The 16,821-nt window shown below is 35.0% G+C and overlaps 3 protein-coding genes across 3 annotated transcripts; 1 reads left to right on the forward strand and 2 right to left on the reverse strand.

The window, feature by feature from the left end:
* Positions 1–749: 749 nt before the first annotated feature.
* On the reverse strand, positions 750–6,859 carry LOC141841800 (putative ubiquitin-like-specific protease 2A). Its single transcript, XM_074729991.1, has 8 exons — positions 6,719–6,859; positions 6,122–6,311; positions 5,884–6,051; positions 5,667–5,798; positions 5,507–5,588; positions 5,321–5,431; positions 5,167–5,234; positions 750–926 (listed from the first exon to the last, which is right to left on the reverse strand). The coding sequence occupies exons 2-8, from the start codon at positions 6,289–6,291 to the stop codon at positions 833–835; spliced, it is 825 nt and encodes a 274-aa protein (XP_074586092.1). The 5' UTR covers positions 6,292–6,311; positions 6,719–6,859; the 3' UTR covers positions 750–832.
* A 1,597-nt stretch (positions 6,860–8,456) lies between these two features.
* Positions 8,457–9,704, forward strand: LOC141837848 (two-component response regulator-like APRR9). The gene is made up of 4 exons (XM_074725220.1): positions 8,457–8,517; positions 8,597–8,752; positions 9,197–9,330; positions 9,406–9,704. Exons 2-3 carry the CDS (start codon positions 8,599–8,601, stop codon positions 9,289–9,291), a joined length of 249 nt encoding a protein of 82 aa, XP_074581321.1. The 5' UTR covers positions 8,457–8,517; positions 8,597–8,598; the 3' UTR covers positions 9,292–9,330; positions 9,406–9,704.
* A 606-nt stretch (positions 9,705–10,310) lies between these two features.
* LOC141838449 (wall-associated receptor kinase 5-like) lies at positions 10,311–15,479 on the reverse strand. The gene is made up of 4 exons (XM_074725931.1): positions 14,812–15,479; positions 13,526–13,785; positions 13,270–13,446; positions 10,311–11,837 (listed from the first exon to the last, which is right to left on the reverse strand). The coding sequence occupies exons 1-4, from the start codon at positions 15,459–15,461 to the stop codon at positions 10,627–10,629; spliced, it is 2,298 nt and encodes a 765-aa protein (XP_074582032.1). The 5' UTR covers positions 15,462–15,479; the 3' UTR covers positions 10,311–10,626.
* Between the last annotated feature and the right edge of the window lie 1,342 nt (positions 15,480–16,821).

A 16,821-nucleotide genomic window follows, 5' to 3' on the forward strand; every position in this document is an offset into this window, starting at 1 on the left:
GCTTTGCATGTTTGACAATGATTTAACAAAGGTTTGTATTATGATTTGAAGTTAAGTCTACTTTAAGTTGAGTAAGAATGGAACGATCATGGTCAAGAACAATGAATCTTTTTGAGCTATCTATCTTTTATATATTTTTTTAATGCAAGGCATAAGAACTGATAATAGTTAAATCTTTTATGATGTACAAATTTAAGTTCACCCACATGTGAAAAAGTAATAAAGATAAAAAATAATAATATGTTTTTTGATAAACTTATCATGATTTTGATATGTGACCCAAAAGAATAGAAGATAGAAATAAACTTAAAAAATTCCACTATCAGTATTTCTTGTGAAGCCATATATAAAATTCTTTCTTCTGGAGGAGAAGATAATCCTCCTCCAGTCTATAAACTCTCTGATCCCAAATAATCTTTGAGATAACATATTGACTCTAACATAATATTAGTTTTAAAATTTCCTGTTCTTAACTCATCAATCCCCAGTTAGAAACTAAAAATATATTGAAAGTTTTTCAAATAGACTTAATAACAAAATGCTTATATTTACCACTGTTCGGTTGTTTTTTGCTGACTATATATACACACAGACTGCTACAAGTAGTTGAGATGAGAGATCTGGAATTACAGTGCCATTGAGGCTTCCAGGAGCAAAATCTGCAAGATAGCAAAACCATCCTATTTATCAGTTTGTGGTTTGTGTCTGTCTGCTATGAGTTTCAAGATTTACTGAGTAATATATACAAGTAGCAGGGATGAAATGTCTGGAATTAGAGTGCCATTGAGGCTTCCAGGAGCAAAATCTGTTAGAGAGCCAAAGCATCTGATTTTTATCCGTTTGTGCTCGTCGTTCTACTAGTACTGGAGTGAAAATAAAGGGTGGAAGGTGGTTGCTCTCCGGGATTCACCATTGCTGCGTCTAAGCTGCACAAACAACAGGGAGAAATATCAGTTAATCTATTATTGAAAGGTTTATTATGTCTTGGTTCCTGGAAGAAGACTACAATAGTTGATTTTATGAGTAAAGAATGTGAGAAGCTGATGGTTTGGAAGTATACAAGTTCAGACTTAATGGTGAGGAACACAACAATTCCATGTGGTTTTAAGAAATGCCAGTAACAAATGGATTAGAGGGAGAATGACTAACATTCAAAGCCAGAGATTGGTAGTCTACTATGAATGTTGCGTAAGAAAACATAGCAAGAAAGAAGGCTGAGATAGAGCTATTCAAATTAAACCAACAATTAGACACATGTAACTTTTTTTGAGAAGCATTTAGTCACATTTTAATTAGCTCAATCTTGGTCTATCCTTGTTATTCTAGTCTTGTGTTCTTTGTTCAGTCACTCATCACAGGAATATTGTTCTTTGTTGAGTCACTCATCACAGGAATGTTCCTCCCAAAGCAAATGCCGGTTCTGGAGCATTGTCTTCTCTTCCTCCTACAGGAGAAATGACACAATGATCAATCCAGATTGACTCTTCTTCCTTGCATAGGCAAACCTTCAGTCACAATTTCTCATAGAGACCTTGTCTGAGGGTTGATGTTGTCTGTGTTTTACTTTAATCTAATTGCTGGTTACATAGTCCCAACCGGGGTAGATAAATTGTAGCTTCAGAACATGCTGTAACCTTTATAAAAGAAATAGTAATTAAATATATATACTAATAAAATTTATAGAATATGTGTTTACAAAAATCTCTCTTTCAAATTCCAAATGTCCACATATGTTCGTATTCAAGGAGGATAATTCAAATGAATATAATAAATTTTTCGGATTGATAGATCATTTACAATTATGTCAGTTGGTCTGGAGATAAGAAATCTTTGCCTTAAATTACTAATGTGGTATAATATAAATATTAATCTTTTAAATTATTTTAATATTGCACTAGAACAATCCCGATCAGGAGATAATAAACATTAATTAAATTAAAGTAATCAAAATCAATTAATTCAAAGAATAAAAAAATAATAATTTTAGAGAAATAGAATTTGAAGGCTAGTCAAACCTCACTATCATAAGTTGATGTTTGGTCTTCTTTGAATTTAGCCTCATCCATTTTTGCCCCAAGGATATATATAACTGATGTTACCTTTGTGGTTCACAATAGTGGTGTATAGATAGACACTTCCAACTTTATGCAAATTGAAAAATATATATTGTAAAATATTAAAAAATAAGGGGAAAAAAATGGAAGAAGACATTTGAACTCTCTTAATTAGGAATTTTTGTTGGCGTCTTAAGCCATTAGAATGACTCTTCTTTTATAAAGAGCAAGTGCCTCTTTAAAACACCTACCTATTCAAAAAAGATTTTGTCTTGCCCATTTAATAACACAATTTTTAAGAATAAAATATTAAATAAAAACTGAAATATAATTTTAAATTTGAGTTCTTCTAAATCAAAAACACCAACTAGAAAAACTCAAAAGTAAAAGCATTTCCCATTTTTAAAATTTATTCTGAATGTTTTTTATTACTCAAAGGGTTTATCTCTTGAAAAAAGGCATACACTTTTCGAATGGGATGGGTTCTTGAAATAATTTTAATTGTTCTTTGGTAATAGTCGTGTTATTAGATAATTTGTCCCAAATTTTTTGGTAGTCAACTAATAGTGAGTATTGTATTTCCTAGATTGTTGAGTTCGTTACTAGTTTGTTGTAAAACCAAGTTTATAAAAGTGTCAATCTTTCATATTATGATGAACTTTTGATAATAAGATAACACTTCAGCTTTTCTATGTGAAAGTGTCCCTCTGTGTGAGATCTGGTTCCAGACAGTAACTTAAAATGGTACTTGCTCTCTACAGACATCAGAAAAAAGCTCCTACCCAGCAGAGATGTGGTATCATCCCCCATTTTTTTCTTTTGATATTTTAAGTTGCTCGACGTTAAAAGGTTCTATTTGAAAGACCTAAGCACACTGCATTATTGGTAGCAGTGGTAACATCGGTTGTATCCTTGAAGTGTAAAAGGACTGGATTAAAACCATACAAGGATCGAAACTTTGTCATAAGATAGTGAGCATTGGCTTGCCTCTAAGTTATATTTCTCCAAACTTACCATTCATTTATGTTCATGTATTTATTTATTTAATTACTTAAATTTAATTAGTGTCTAATCACTAATGACTCTTGATCAGAACTGGCTAACTATAAGATAGTAATTAATATTTTAAGAGATTAACAATTTACATTATGTAGCATCAGAAATCTGAGGAGAAAGGTTCTTTTCTTTGGATCAATTGATATGATTGTAAATGAACAATCAAATCATAAATTTTACAATATTCATTTCTATTATCCTTTTTTACTATGAGTGTTTATAAGCATTCAGGAATTTGAAAAAGATGTGATTTTTTTAAAAAAATATTTAACTAAATTTATTATGATCTTTAATTTTTGTTCTTTTATAAAGGAGGTATCAAGTTTCAAAGCTACAAGCACAATATTACTTTAGCTTCCCTGACCATAGAACACTTAACCAATAATCAGATAAATACGAGAAATTGTGGAAGAAAATTTGCCCTGTGAGGAAGAAGAGTTGAGCAAAACTAATTTCTGCAGTATTTCCTCTAGCGGAAGAGAAGGCAATTCCAAAACCAACAAGTAGATTCTTTATTTACACTGTCTTGGAATTCAATCCATTGTTCTTACTGGGATTTACTTTGCCTCAAAAGGAACTATTAAAACATAAGGATGTGTTTGGCAGACTTTTCTAGTCAATGGGGGAAAAGGAAGAGAATGAAAGTGAGAAAAGAAGGAATGGATAAGGTCATTAAATGAAGAAAAGGGAAGGAGAAGTGTTTCCTTGTTTAGATGAGTTTGTATAAAGAAGGATAAATTCATTTTTTGTCTAGGCCACAAGGTATCTCCACACCATATTGAGGGTAGGAGCAACAAGGTTATAGCCTTTTTTAACAATGCCATTATACAAATTTGAAGCCTGCCCTGTGGCTAGAAACCCTCCAAATCTATCTCTTACCACTAAACCAAGCAATTGTTGGTAAGATAATTTTTTTTAGATTCACACTATATAATGTAAAATGAATGGGAGCCTTGGTGCAACAATAAAGTTGCTATCGTGTGACCTAGAGGTCACGGGTTTGAATCTCAGAGACAACCTCTTGTAAAACAAGATAAGACTACGTACAATAGACCCTTCCCCGGGACCCGCATTAGCGGGAGGGAGAGATAAACATTTTCTAAAGTTAAAGTTGAAACAGAAAATTAAAAAAAAAAATTCACATGAGAGATTCTCCTGATCCACCAAGATTGAGGCATAAGAAATTGAGCATAATCTAGATAAAGTAGTGAAGGTAAATCTCCTTATCCTTCATAGCAAACCATAAGGTTGCATTTCCATGGGAAAGGCAAAAGAATTACTTTTTCCCTTTGTTTGCTGAGAAAGAAATGAGAGGAGTAACAGGAAAGAGGAGAGAACATCATACATTACTTTCATGCCAAAACTATGCACAAATTGGAAGAAAGAGATTATGATCTCTGGTCTAGTAAGTAATCAGAGTGACCATTTTTTTATAAGTTTTTTGCTTTTTTTTCTGTCAGCCAAATATATGAGGAGAAGTTTATTACATTTTTCCCCTTTATTTTTCTCTATACCTTACTTTAATCTTTCATATATCTAATCCTCTCATGTAAAGAAGGCCAAACTTTAGTTGGTTCACTTTTTTATGACTTAAAGGCTTTGAGTATTGCAAATTATCCAAATGTTATATTTTAGTGTTTACCCTCAAGAAGAAATTTCTTTTAAGAAAATAAATAAGCCCATCTTATCAAACTACTCAAGGCATGGGAAAAAATAACGACAACAACAACAACAACAACAACAACCAAGCCTTATCCCACTAGGTGGAGTCGGCTAAGGCATGGGAAAAAAATAAAAGAATAAAAAGAAAACATGGAAATCAACTATGAAGCACCATGTTAGACTCAATATGAGCATTTAACCCAATTATGGATCTAAGAGTCTGAGAGGGTTAGTTCTAAAAAATTTTGCGGAGCATCAATAGGGCTATTGGTTTCTGACTTGAAGGTTCAGTGTGAAGTATCAGGTATCCGACATGAATATGAAGGGATGGATCATTGATTAATCTAAGCAATAACATTGACATGCTAGAAATAGAGAGATAGAGTGTGCATACTTCCAAGAGCCATAAATTTCCTTGCGAAAGCTTTCAAGTTCTTCTACTGTAAACCAGTCCTCGTTGAGCTGAATGGTGGGAAAAAATTAATCAGAAACTAAAATACATAAGACCTGCTGCAAAATAAAGAACACTCTGAAAATAAAAGCCTTACAAAACACGGCCATCCTTGTTGTGTGAAGCTTGAAGGGACACTATGCATAAAAAGATATATGAAATACAGAACATAAATGCCACATGCTTCACCATCAGTTTGTTGTGGCACCTGTAATTAGTCAGGCACTCGTAAATAAGAAGTCAATACAAACAAATAAAATGGTATTTAAACATGCTCGATCACCTTGGGAAGTAAAAGAGGAATTTTAACTATAGAATCACTATTCTCTTCCTTTTCTTGTGATCTATAGACATCAAGAATGAACCTGGAAAATAGAAATATTAGGTCTTCTCCATATTGAAATTTTCATCATGGATGAAGCAAACTAGAAAACATAGAAAACCTCCTAATATCCCGTTCTAATCTTCTTGGCTCTGTCTGATGAAGAGAATCTAGAAGCAACATAAATGGTATCCTCGGTCTCATTTGTTGTGGGTCTCTGAAATGACATAATATCAGAAGGCTCCAGTGGCCCCTGTTAATGGAAGGTCATTGAACACCAACATTGCACTGCCAAAACAATAACTGCATTTAAATTTTGAAGTGAGAAAAAAACCCACCAGCAAACGATTGGGATGAAGGTATATTTTGCTGTGAATATCTGCTTCTTTTTTATCCAATTTAGTACCTTTTCTCTCATCAAATCATCCTTATACAGAGAAAACCATAAACAATCAAGATATGTGCAGTGCCATCTTTTTTCAACGGGAATCTTGCTCCATAAATCTCTGCATGACCAATCAGATCAGTATGTTTTATTGTTTGAGCCACAAAGACAGTTAATTTATTGGAACTCACTCTAGTAATGTCTGAAACAAGTTAGAATCAAGCTTTTTATCGTGGATCAAATTAGTGCATCTACTATTGCTGAGATTCCTTGCGGGCTTGTCCTCGGGATCTGGCTCAAACAAAGCCAACACAGAATCTCCAGAATTCCTGCGTCTTTTAGCTGCTTGCCGTGTAATCATATCAAAATGCAGAGGGCATTCTACAAGAAGAGTTACAAAGTAATGTAATTAACAAATGACGACAATGTTTCATTAAATACGCATAAAGTGCGAGGTTTGTATACTTTCACATATGACCAATGTTAGAAAAAGCTCGCCCTTTGTGCTGATAAATGCAAAAAAAAAAAAAAAGGAAAACATATTATGGTGCTAGCTACATGCTGTTCTATTCACAATGAAATGAATGAGAAACAAAAAATTCCAATTCAAGTTAACAAAAAAAAACAACAACTGCGTAGATGTTGCTGCTAAATCGAAAAGGCATTCTGGAGTTCGACAACAGCGCAAAGGGCGAAAGGAAGAAGCTATTGAAGCTCAAACAGCGAGCGATGGAAGATCCAACAATTAGAAAGGCGAGGGTAGATGAAGAAGCCATTGCCAGAAGTACCTCGAAGACAACAGAGATTTGTGAGATCCGGAGCTTGTACCAAGGAACCGATCGCTGCAGGGAGAACACAGAGTTGGGCGAATCCAGTCCGGGATTTGGTCGAGGGAGAAGCTTCGAGGTTTCTGCCACTCCGTTCGGCGATCGGAGCTGAGGTCGGATATAATTACGGAAAGAGGCGAAAGCCCATTTTAATAATTTAAAATAATTTTTAATAAAGTTTAAGGAATTTTTAATGAGGTTGATAAAAATAATAATATTTATAATTTAAAAAATACTTTAATACATTTCAATAATCACTCTGAAAATCCTAAAAGCATTTGTAATCTTTTTAATATTTTTTAAAAATAAAATGTCCTTTTTTTTCTTCTGCCATTTATTTATTTTATTTTATTATGATTCATGTGTTTCTTTAAATGTATTTATCAAATACAAATGCAAAGAGATAAGCATAAAGAAAACTGACGTGGAAAGTTAACCGACAGCGAGGAACTAAATAGACAACAAATGACCACGCATTTCTCTGGTCCACTGGCCCCCACAGAATCCCCCTATCAAATAGGTGGATCTATCATGATTCACAAAATCGCAATCTGATCCTAGAATCCTACAATCCTATAATTTTTTTTTAATTATAAATAAATTATATATTTTTTAAATATATTTTTCATCTTATTATTATCATTAATATCATTATTAATAATTTAATTTAAATTATTATTATTTTTTTAAAAATAAATATCAAATTAATTTTGTCAGATTAATCTGATCCTTCTATTAAATATTAAATTAAATTTAAAATTTTTTTAATTTGTTTCTTATTCGATTCGATTTCAATCTAAAAATTTATATGAGCTATCGACTCCACCATCCATCCGATTATAGTGAATTAACATACTTATATATATAACAATTGATATATAAATTTATATTACGAGGCAGGATTAAATTGACAATAGATATTATTATAACGTATATGGGTTGAATTTCGATGAAATCTTTAAAAAACTCTTTTCATCTTTTATTAGATATAATCTGTACCTTTATTATTATTATATTTTTATATTTTATTATTTCACGTGTTATTATATCCATCCAATAAAATATATCTAGAACGTATTAATTTTTTAATATCATTTATAATCTTTAAAGGGACCGAGAAAAAGGTCCTGATAGATTTCAGCATCAATGTACGGTCGGATTTTATCCAACTCCGCAAAGTTATTATTTTATTCGAAAGGGAGAAAAATCTAGAACTAATTAAAGAATAAATAATGACAGTGTAGAAAAATATCTGATGGCGGGGGAGGCGGGAGATGAGGTGGGTTGATTTTGTTGGTCGGGAGCGCCACGTCGGACATCCCAATTCCCGATTTCACATCCTCGCCTTTTTCTGACGTGGCCCAGATCCAGTCTTCTTCGATCCACTGCGTCTTTCCAAGCACGAGACATGCTTGTTCGGTTTCTAGCACTGTTACACGAATCGGGCCCGGTTAATGCGTGGCTCGTGAGTGGAGATGGTCTCCGTTCGGTGTTTTGTTCTACTGGATCCGCACTCGCCCTGGACCTGAGATATCTGTCACGGCCACCGGCTTTCCTTCGCTCTGAGGACGCAAAAAAAATAAAAAATAAAAAATAAAAAATAACATTAAAAAAAACAACAATCTCGTTGCTTCCCCCCTCTCTCTCTCTCTCTCTCAGAGGATTCGGCTCGTCTCTACTCTCTAGGGTGCGACTCGTCGAGAAAGATGATTCGACGCGGCGCATCGTCTCCGCGCTCCTCCGCGAATGCAGCTACCACGGTTTCTCTCCTCCTCCTCCAGGTATGTTTGGTGGACTTCGCTGCTGCTTGAAGTAGACGGTGGTTGGTTGCAATTTCAGGGATGGCTGATGGACTCAAGGCTTGGGAGGTTTTGAGGGAGAAGCGCTACAACTTTGATCTTGTGCTTACCGAGGTCGAGATGCCTTCGCTTTCTGGGATTGGACTCCTATCAAGAATTGGGGCCGCCGAGGAGCGCAAGAACATTCCGGTCATAAGTAAGTCGCAATACAAGTAAACTCAACTTTCGACCGGCCTAGTAGTTGCTGTTCTTATGTAAGAATGGTCAATTCCATCATGCATAATCTTTTAATTTTCGAAAAAGTGATTGAATCAAAACGGAAACTTCAACTTTAACCCGTTAATTCATCGATTGTTTTATTGTTTGTCCTGTCTTCAATTGAATTCCTGTATACTTAATTCTCTATGCCTTTCTACACGGTAGAGTTACTCCATCTTTCAACCAATGAAGATTTTGAACGTGCCAATCGAATTTCAATCTCATTGTAGTATGTAGTATTGTAGTGGTGGATATCTTACATAAGAGAAATGAGTTTCCTGTTGTCATGACATTTTACATGCTAATAGAGTCAGAGGTAAACTAGTTCCTGCCATATATTTGGGTCTTCCTGTTGTGATATCTAGAATTCTTTCTTACACAGTGATGTCTACTCAAGATTCCATTGGCGTAGTGCTGAAGTGCATGCTAAAGGGTGCTGTGGATTTTTTATTAAAACCAGTAAGGAGGGATGAGTAACGAAACTTATGGCAGCATGTTTGGAGGAAGAAGCATTGTGTAGGTTTATCTTACTTAATGCAAATTGATTCATAGAGGTCGAATCCAATTAATTTGTGAAATATCTGATGGCAGGTTGCCTTGTCTACATGCAGTTGATTAATGCTACAAATGCCTCTGACAATAATGCTGCTTCTAGCAATCATTTGAGCCCCAATGTTGTTGCTGGATCCGATACTGGGGAAAAAAGTGAGGAGGGTGATGCTCAGGTAAGTAAATCTTGTATATTGTTATGTAGATAATTGCAAGGATATTTCATGGATGATTAATGGTGTTCCCTTAGTTACAGATTACTTGTTTCCTTTGACATCTCACTATTTTCACGTTTATTTATTGTTCAGAGTTCTGGAAGTAACCCAGATGTACAAAACAAAAGTGTGTTGGTATAATTAATAATGCCTGCATAGAATGAAGAAACCAGTCATAATGCCTGCATAATTGGGCTCTTTCATATATCATGGTATAATTCATAAGGTTCAAATTGACGTCACTCTGGATAGAAGTGCTCCTTATGCTTGAATAGATTAAGATTATTGTATGCATAGGCAAATTGATGGTTAAGATTTGTGTGACACGTCGTTAGACCATCGCGACACATCCGGAAGCGTCGTTGGGCTAGCGCGAAGCTCCGTGGGACCTCGTGTCGCGCCAGGACTGGAGCTATGCTTGTGCTCGTGCCTGTCCGTGGGAGGAACGAAATGTTTTATCTGTATCAGATGAAACAACACAAGATCGAGATTTTAAACACGGTACATATCACAACTTCACCACCATTGATTATCTAAAGAAACAAACACAAATATTTTATTAATAAAAATTCATTTATGAACAATATCAAGGAAAGTTGAGGTAATCGTTTGACTTTTTGAAAAATAAGGCCATGTAAGGGCTATTGCCCAAAATTTATCCAAACAAATTATATTGGCAAAATCACACAGAATACAAAGACTATCTTTCATATGAAATGTGCATAGAGTCAGTATCTTAGAATAAAATCCTTGATGTCCCATGTATTATACAACTCTAGACTTATCCTTTTATTTAGGAAAATACAAACTACTCAGAAGCTACTCAATAGTGCCTAAACTTCCAAACTATGATACCTACAAGTAGAGTGTTCAGGTGATGTTACATTTTGCATCCTTAATGGAGGCTCATGAACATAATCTGATGTAACAATTATTTAGAGGATAAAATCCTTGATGTCCCATGTATTAATATAAATCTAGGCTTATCAATTTATTTATGAAAATACAAACTATTCAGAAGGTAGTAAGAAGCTTGGTCACTGATGAATCATCTTCCACTTCCTATACTCAATTGTGCCTGAACTTCCAAACTACGATTGCTAGACGTAGAGTGTTCAGATGATGTTACATTTTGCATCTTTTGTGGAGGCTCATGAACATAATCTGATGTAACAACTATGTCATCAACAGGCTTCTGGTGTTTACTTTGCATATCTAAAATTTGCTTATTTTTTCTCAGCTTTCCAAGATCCTCTGCCACTTCTTTCATAGTGGGCCTTTCATCTCCGTATGAGTTCAGACAAAGAACAACCAACTTGCACACCTCTTTAATCACTACCATATCTTCTTCATTCTTAATTTCCGGATCCACCATTTCTTCAACCTTATTTTCCTTCATTGCAGAAATGAAATTGGCCGTCAGCAGCATTTCCTCACCTGACACATTGAACTCAAATGCCTTCCTCCTTGTGAGAAGCTCTAGAATCACTACTCCAAAGCTGAAAACATCACTTTTTTTGGTCAGTTGACAAGTTAGCATGTACTCAGGATCCAAGTAACCACAAGTCCCTTGCACAAATGTAGCCAATTGAGTAGCATCCTTGGGAGCTAGTTTTGATGCTCCGAAATCTGAAACCTTTGCTGTGTACTCGTCATCCAGGAGGATGTTGGAGGACTTCACATCTCCGTGAATGATTGGTGTAGAAGCTGATGAATGCAAGTAGGCTAGTGCTTCAGCAGACTCCATGGCAATCCTTAAACGGGCATCCAGTGGTATATGAAACCTGTGAATCTTGCTATGCAGATACTCAAATAGATTTCCTTTCGACACTAATTCATACACAAGCATTGGAACCTCAACCTCTAAGCAGCATCCTAAGAGCTTGATGACATTCTTGTGATTTATCTGTGATAGGATGAGCAGCTCTTTTGCAAATTCCCTAGTTTGTCTCTCGTCGGCCAGCTTCGACTTCTTGATCGCTACTAGTATGTTGTCTTCGAGTGTTCCTTCATAAACTGTTCCTTGTCCTCCACGACCAATAATTCGACTTGAGCTGAAGTTATCTGTGGCCTTCTTCAATTCTTCTTGTGTAAACAACTTAAAAGTGACACCTCGATAAGAATTCATTTGTTGTTGTAGTAACACACCTCCATTCTGTTCGAAAAACTTTTGCCTACTTTTCATAAGCTTTCTTTTTTTCAACCATAAGTTGATAGAAAAGCCTGAGATGGTTAAGAAAAGGATGCTGCTCATGGTAGCTGCACATAAAAGATATCGATAATTATAAATTGTGAACTGAAGAGTGAAGAGATTGTTACATGCAAGAACAAAATTATTGATATTAGCCATCATTTGCCTTAAACAGTGGACAAAGCATATTCATTCAGTACAAGTAGAAAAGAGAATAAAATTGTTAGTCTTCCTGCAATCTCCTTGTTATGTGACACTCATATTAGTTAGCTTATAATGATACCACGATCTAATTAGCTAAGTATTTGGTGAAGATCACACCACCTACCTAAAAACTTTTCATACTCCAAGTAAACTCAGAGACTAATCCAACATTCTGTACCTCCATTGCTAAGTTATCTAATATATTTGCATTGGAAGTCTCTTGTGGTGTCAATATGAATCCTATAATGATACAGAAGTTGCATACGTTTTTTTCCCTTTGATCAAATGACAAGAGAAATAACCACATACTTTGTACATGAAGTATATAGTGAACACAGATATTGATATAAATCTGTATTATAGAGATTCAGTCTTCTTGTTAGTAGCATGTAAAACCGTATTTTGTGATGTACCAAGTTAGTAACATTGAACCATGTTTGTCATTCCAATACCTCTTACTCTAAGCATTTTAATCTTTATGTCATGAGACATCGAAGACATTATTCTCGAGGCTTGTTCTAACAGTACTTTCTACTGACTTTTCTTCAAGTAGTATCTTGTGCCCATTAGAATGCTCTGTAAATCTTCATGCACCAATAAATTTGTCATCCTTAATCATCAAAAAAATCTGACTTCCAATCGAATTTAAAATATAGAAAATATAGAACCTTTCTCGGTGCTATGAAGTTCCTTTCATGCTTAGAACATTTTTGTGTTTCTGTTATTCTTACTTTTCACCTAATTGAAGTCCAAGGCGTACTACTTAATTTCAATATAGTAACTTGTGATGTTATAGACTTGTTCTTAGTAGGTGGCTAATATATACGCTATCTGCTCAAAGTCCTGCATTACCTCAAGTTGACTTAAACACACTAGTGCAGTAAGATGCAAAATTCTACTCAAGTGCAATGTAATCTTGTGAGACTTCATGTTTAAACGGTAGAGGTGATATCTAGAATATCTTGTATGGACCTTAATCAACCTGCCCTAGCCACGCTAAATGGCATGCATGACACAGAACACACATTCAGATAAAACTTCCCAAAGTCTCTTTTTTCACTCTTTCTTAGCTTCTCCATATTTGAAAGCCTTTTTGAGACAGACTTTTATTTTAGAAAACTCCAAGGTCTTTTCCTTCTCTTTCCCACTCTCTTCTCTTGCAAGTAAACAGGAAAAGATATGCAAAAAGAAACTCGTACCAAAACTCAAAAGAATACAACAACACGAGCCAAAAGACAGAAGAAAACAACCATTAACAAATATGCAAAAAAAAAAAAAAAAAAAAGATTCACCTACCAATTAGCACCTTTAGAGATTGAGGCAAAGTGCTTGATGTTGTTGGATGGCAACCATTCTCAGTGGTTGGATCACCCATTTTGCCTTGTGGACATGAACAGGTATAATTGCCTATCGTATTTGTACAGATTCCATAACAATTATTATACTCTGACGGGAGATTGCATTCATCAACATCTGCAAACAAACCATGCCTAAATTCAACAAAATCCTTGTGACAATTATCTTTTTTTCCAATTAATTAACTATTATCTACCTTGGCATCCACCAGATATATAAGGGTTGCCCTTGTAACCTTTTGTGCAGTTGCAGATGTATCCTTCTCCAGTGCTTGAACTGAAGCACTCGCTATTCTTATCAGCGCAAGCATATGATGCCGGCGGCGACATCAGGTTCCGGCGAGCCTCCTCACAAATTGTCATATTTCCGACGCTCCAATCCAACACCACTGGCATCCCAAATTTGTAAGTCTGATTCAAATGGTTGTTGGTGAGATCTGCCGAGCTAAAGTTGTACCTGATAAAGTAAGAAGGTTAAACAAAACTCTTATTTGATTTCCACTAACACTACACATGATGATGAGTTATCAACTAATAGATGGGTTTTATAAGCTTAAATTAATTTTGATTTAAGCATTTTGGACCATTAATCATGGAACCTATTAAGTCAATATTTGTCTAGTTCTCTCATTTTTAATATTCGGTTAAAATCGAATTGAATCGAACTGAATTAATCAAATCGAACTGAATCAGAGTTTGTTTAATTAACTGAATTGATTGAATTTTCAAATAAAAATTGAATAAATTGAATCGATAAAATATCGATTAATTTAATTTTCGATCGAATTAATCAAAATAATTAAAATTTTTAAATATTATAAAAAATTTATCAATTAATTAAAGATCTATAAGTTTATAACTTATTTAGAAATTTAGAAATTATTTTTTAATTTTAATTAATTCAGTTTATCCGATTTAATTGAATAAAAAATTTTAAAATCAAAATCAAATTAATTGATTTTTTTAAAAAAATAATTAAAATTTCAAAATAACCTAATTAAATTTTTAAATTTGGTGGATTTATTTAATTTAATCAAATTTTTATTCCCCTAATATTTGAAAGAGCTAGACTAGTTGGTCCAAACGTGGCACCGCTGACTTTGACTAAGCAATGAATCTTGATAAATCTATTTAGTGATATATGTAATTAATTAAGTTGATTACATCAAATGATGAGCTAGTAAATAAGCATTAATTATGTTAGAATAGTTTGTTTACTGTAAAAATTATTCCTAAAGCAAATCAAACATCAAAACAGTTGAAAGGTAAATTAAGAAATCCTTTATTTATTTGTATATTTCTTTATTTATTTGTATAATCTAAAAATAAATAAAGAACTGTTCTTATTCTCCGTTTCATAAAGCACTAAAGTTAAAAGACGACGCCAATAAAGGGATTTATCTCTATATTTATATTTTTACCATTTAATTATTAGATTTATGACGTAGTTTCTAGTTTTCACATTATCAAAATTATCACTTACCAGTCATGCTCCACGATGAAAGCGTAGCTGCAAGGATTGAATTCCCGCACAGAAGAGAAGTTGAGGCCGCTGCCGAAGAGGGTCTGGACGACCGTCATCGTTCCATCCGGAATCTCCGTCTGGCAACACCCAAAGCCATCGCAGATGCCGTTTCTGGTGCCGGCCAACCCACTGCACTCAGAGATGCAGGCGCTCGCGTAGTGGTCGTTGCCGACGACCGCGAGATTGGCGCACCCGACGGCGGTGAACTTGTTCTCGGCCGCGGAGATGGTGAAGGCGGGCCTGGTCGAGAGGTTGAAGGGGATGATTTCGCCGTCGACGTAGTCGGTCGCGTTGTAGCAGGCCCAGTCGATGTGCGTGTAGGCGCGCGCGCGGCCGAGCGTCAGCGAGACGTCGATGAGCTCGATGGAGGTGTCGCCGATGAAGGGGCGCGGCGGCTGGAGGGAGCGGTTGCAGACGAGGTCGAAGCCGTCGCGGAAGCAGCCGGCGCCGATGCCGAAGGGGTAGGGGATGTCGACGTCGCCGCACTTGCTCTCGCAATTTGGTAAAGTAGCAGCCGCAGCAGCAACAGCTGCCAGTGCTATTACGATTGCTACTACGGAGTGAAACTGGAAGGTTAGACCTGCCATTTCGGCTCTCTCTCTAACCATCTTTAGGCCTTCAATTCTGTACGCCTCTTGCCTACTACTGCCATTGCCTGCTGTTTAATAGAGTTCGATATTTGCAGTGAAAGACTTCAACGACTTCTCGTAGTTGACTTAGAATGGATGGACGGCTAAGAATGCTTATATTATTATTGAAATTAAATTTCAAAGGATCCTTTTGTTTTTTCCTTTCTCTCCCGTGCCTTCGCTTCTATACAACTCTTCCCTACTGCCTGTTAATTAGTAATATATATATTTAGATAGATGAAGATGGCAATCGAGATAAATATTTGCAGTGAAAGACTTCCACGCACCGACGATTTTTTCACAAATGCAGAAATATGGATGGCTGAGAACGTTCCAAGCTTGTGGAATAGTGATTGAAGGTTAGAAAGCTGAAAAAATCAAGAAAAAGGACAACAAGTTGTGCTTGAAGTTGATGACTAATTTGGCAGATGTTAACTATCATACACCCTCATTGGTGAGAAAAGTAAACATGACGTGATGGGTTGAATTCTATCCTAGATAGATGTGGTGTACAAATTCTCATATATTCTTTTGGTATTTGAACTGATCATTAGCAAGTAGTCAAATAAGTTTTGAGATGTTTGAAAGGTACTACAAATGTCTGTTGAAGTTAAGTGATGGTAGTAGATGCTTGATTGGATACGCTGCTTCGATCTAAACCAAAAGACTTCACTTGTAAGTTATGTGTTTTGTTTTGGACAATGAACACGTTCTACTCCAGAAGTTGAGTATATGACTGTGTCTTAGGCTATATATCAGAAAAAAATATTTTACCCATAGAGTTGTATTGTGAGTTTAATTAAAGTTGATGAAGAATTGATTGTTGTTTATTATGATAGCCAAAATGTCATTTATTTGAACAAGGATTAAATGTTCCATGAGAAGATAAAAGTCTCATCACTTCGTTAGAGATGTAAGGGAGTATTAATTATTGTAAAGAAAGTTGACACTAAAAATAATTTTGTTGACAAGGCAAACCTTTTGCTAAAAGCAAGTTCAAGTATTATTAAACATGATTCTTATAGACATTATTTTAGTTAGATTCTTTTAAGGTTATTTTGATGGAAGTGGAGTTAATATCTCTTTATATTTTATGTTTTGTTTACGAAATTCAAACTAAAGTGGAGATTTTTACATATTTTTAATTCCGTAATTCATTATATTAAACTCACTAATCCAATAGGAATTGTTGGTTCTATCATAAGGGTGTTATATGGGTTATAAGTTTTATGTTCCAATTATAAGTGATTAGTCTCCTTCTCGTAGGTGGATGTAGGGTTCAAAGTGGAACCACTTTAGTTTTTTTGTGTGTTTGTTTTCTTATGTTGATAGTCCATAG

The sequence above is a fragment of the Curcuma longa genome, chromosome 11 (genome assembly GCF_044706935.1).
Source record: "Curcuma longa cultivar G26 ecotype Majalengka, Jawa Barat chromosome 11, ITB_CL_G26_1.1, whole genome shotgun sequence".
NCBI classification, from domain to species: Eukaryota; Viridiplantae; Streptophyta; class Magnoliopsida; order Zingiberales; family Zingiberaceae; genus Curcuma; species Curcuma longa.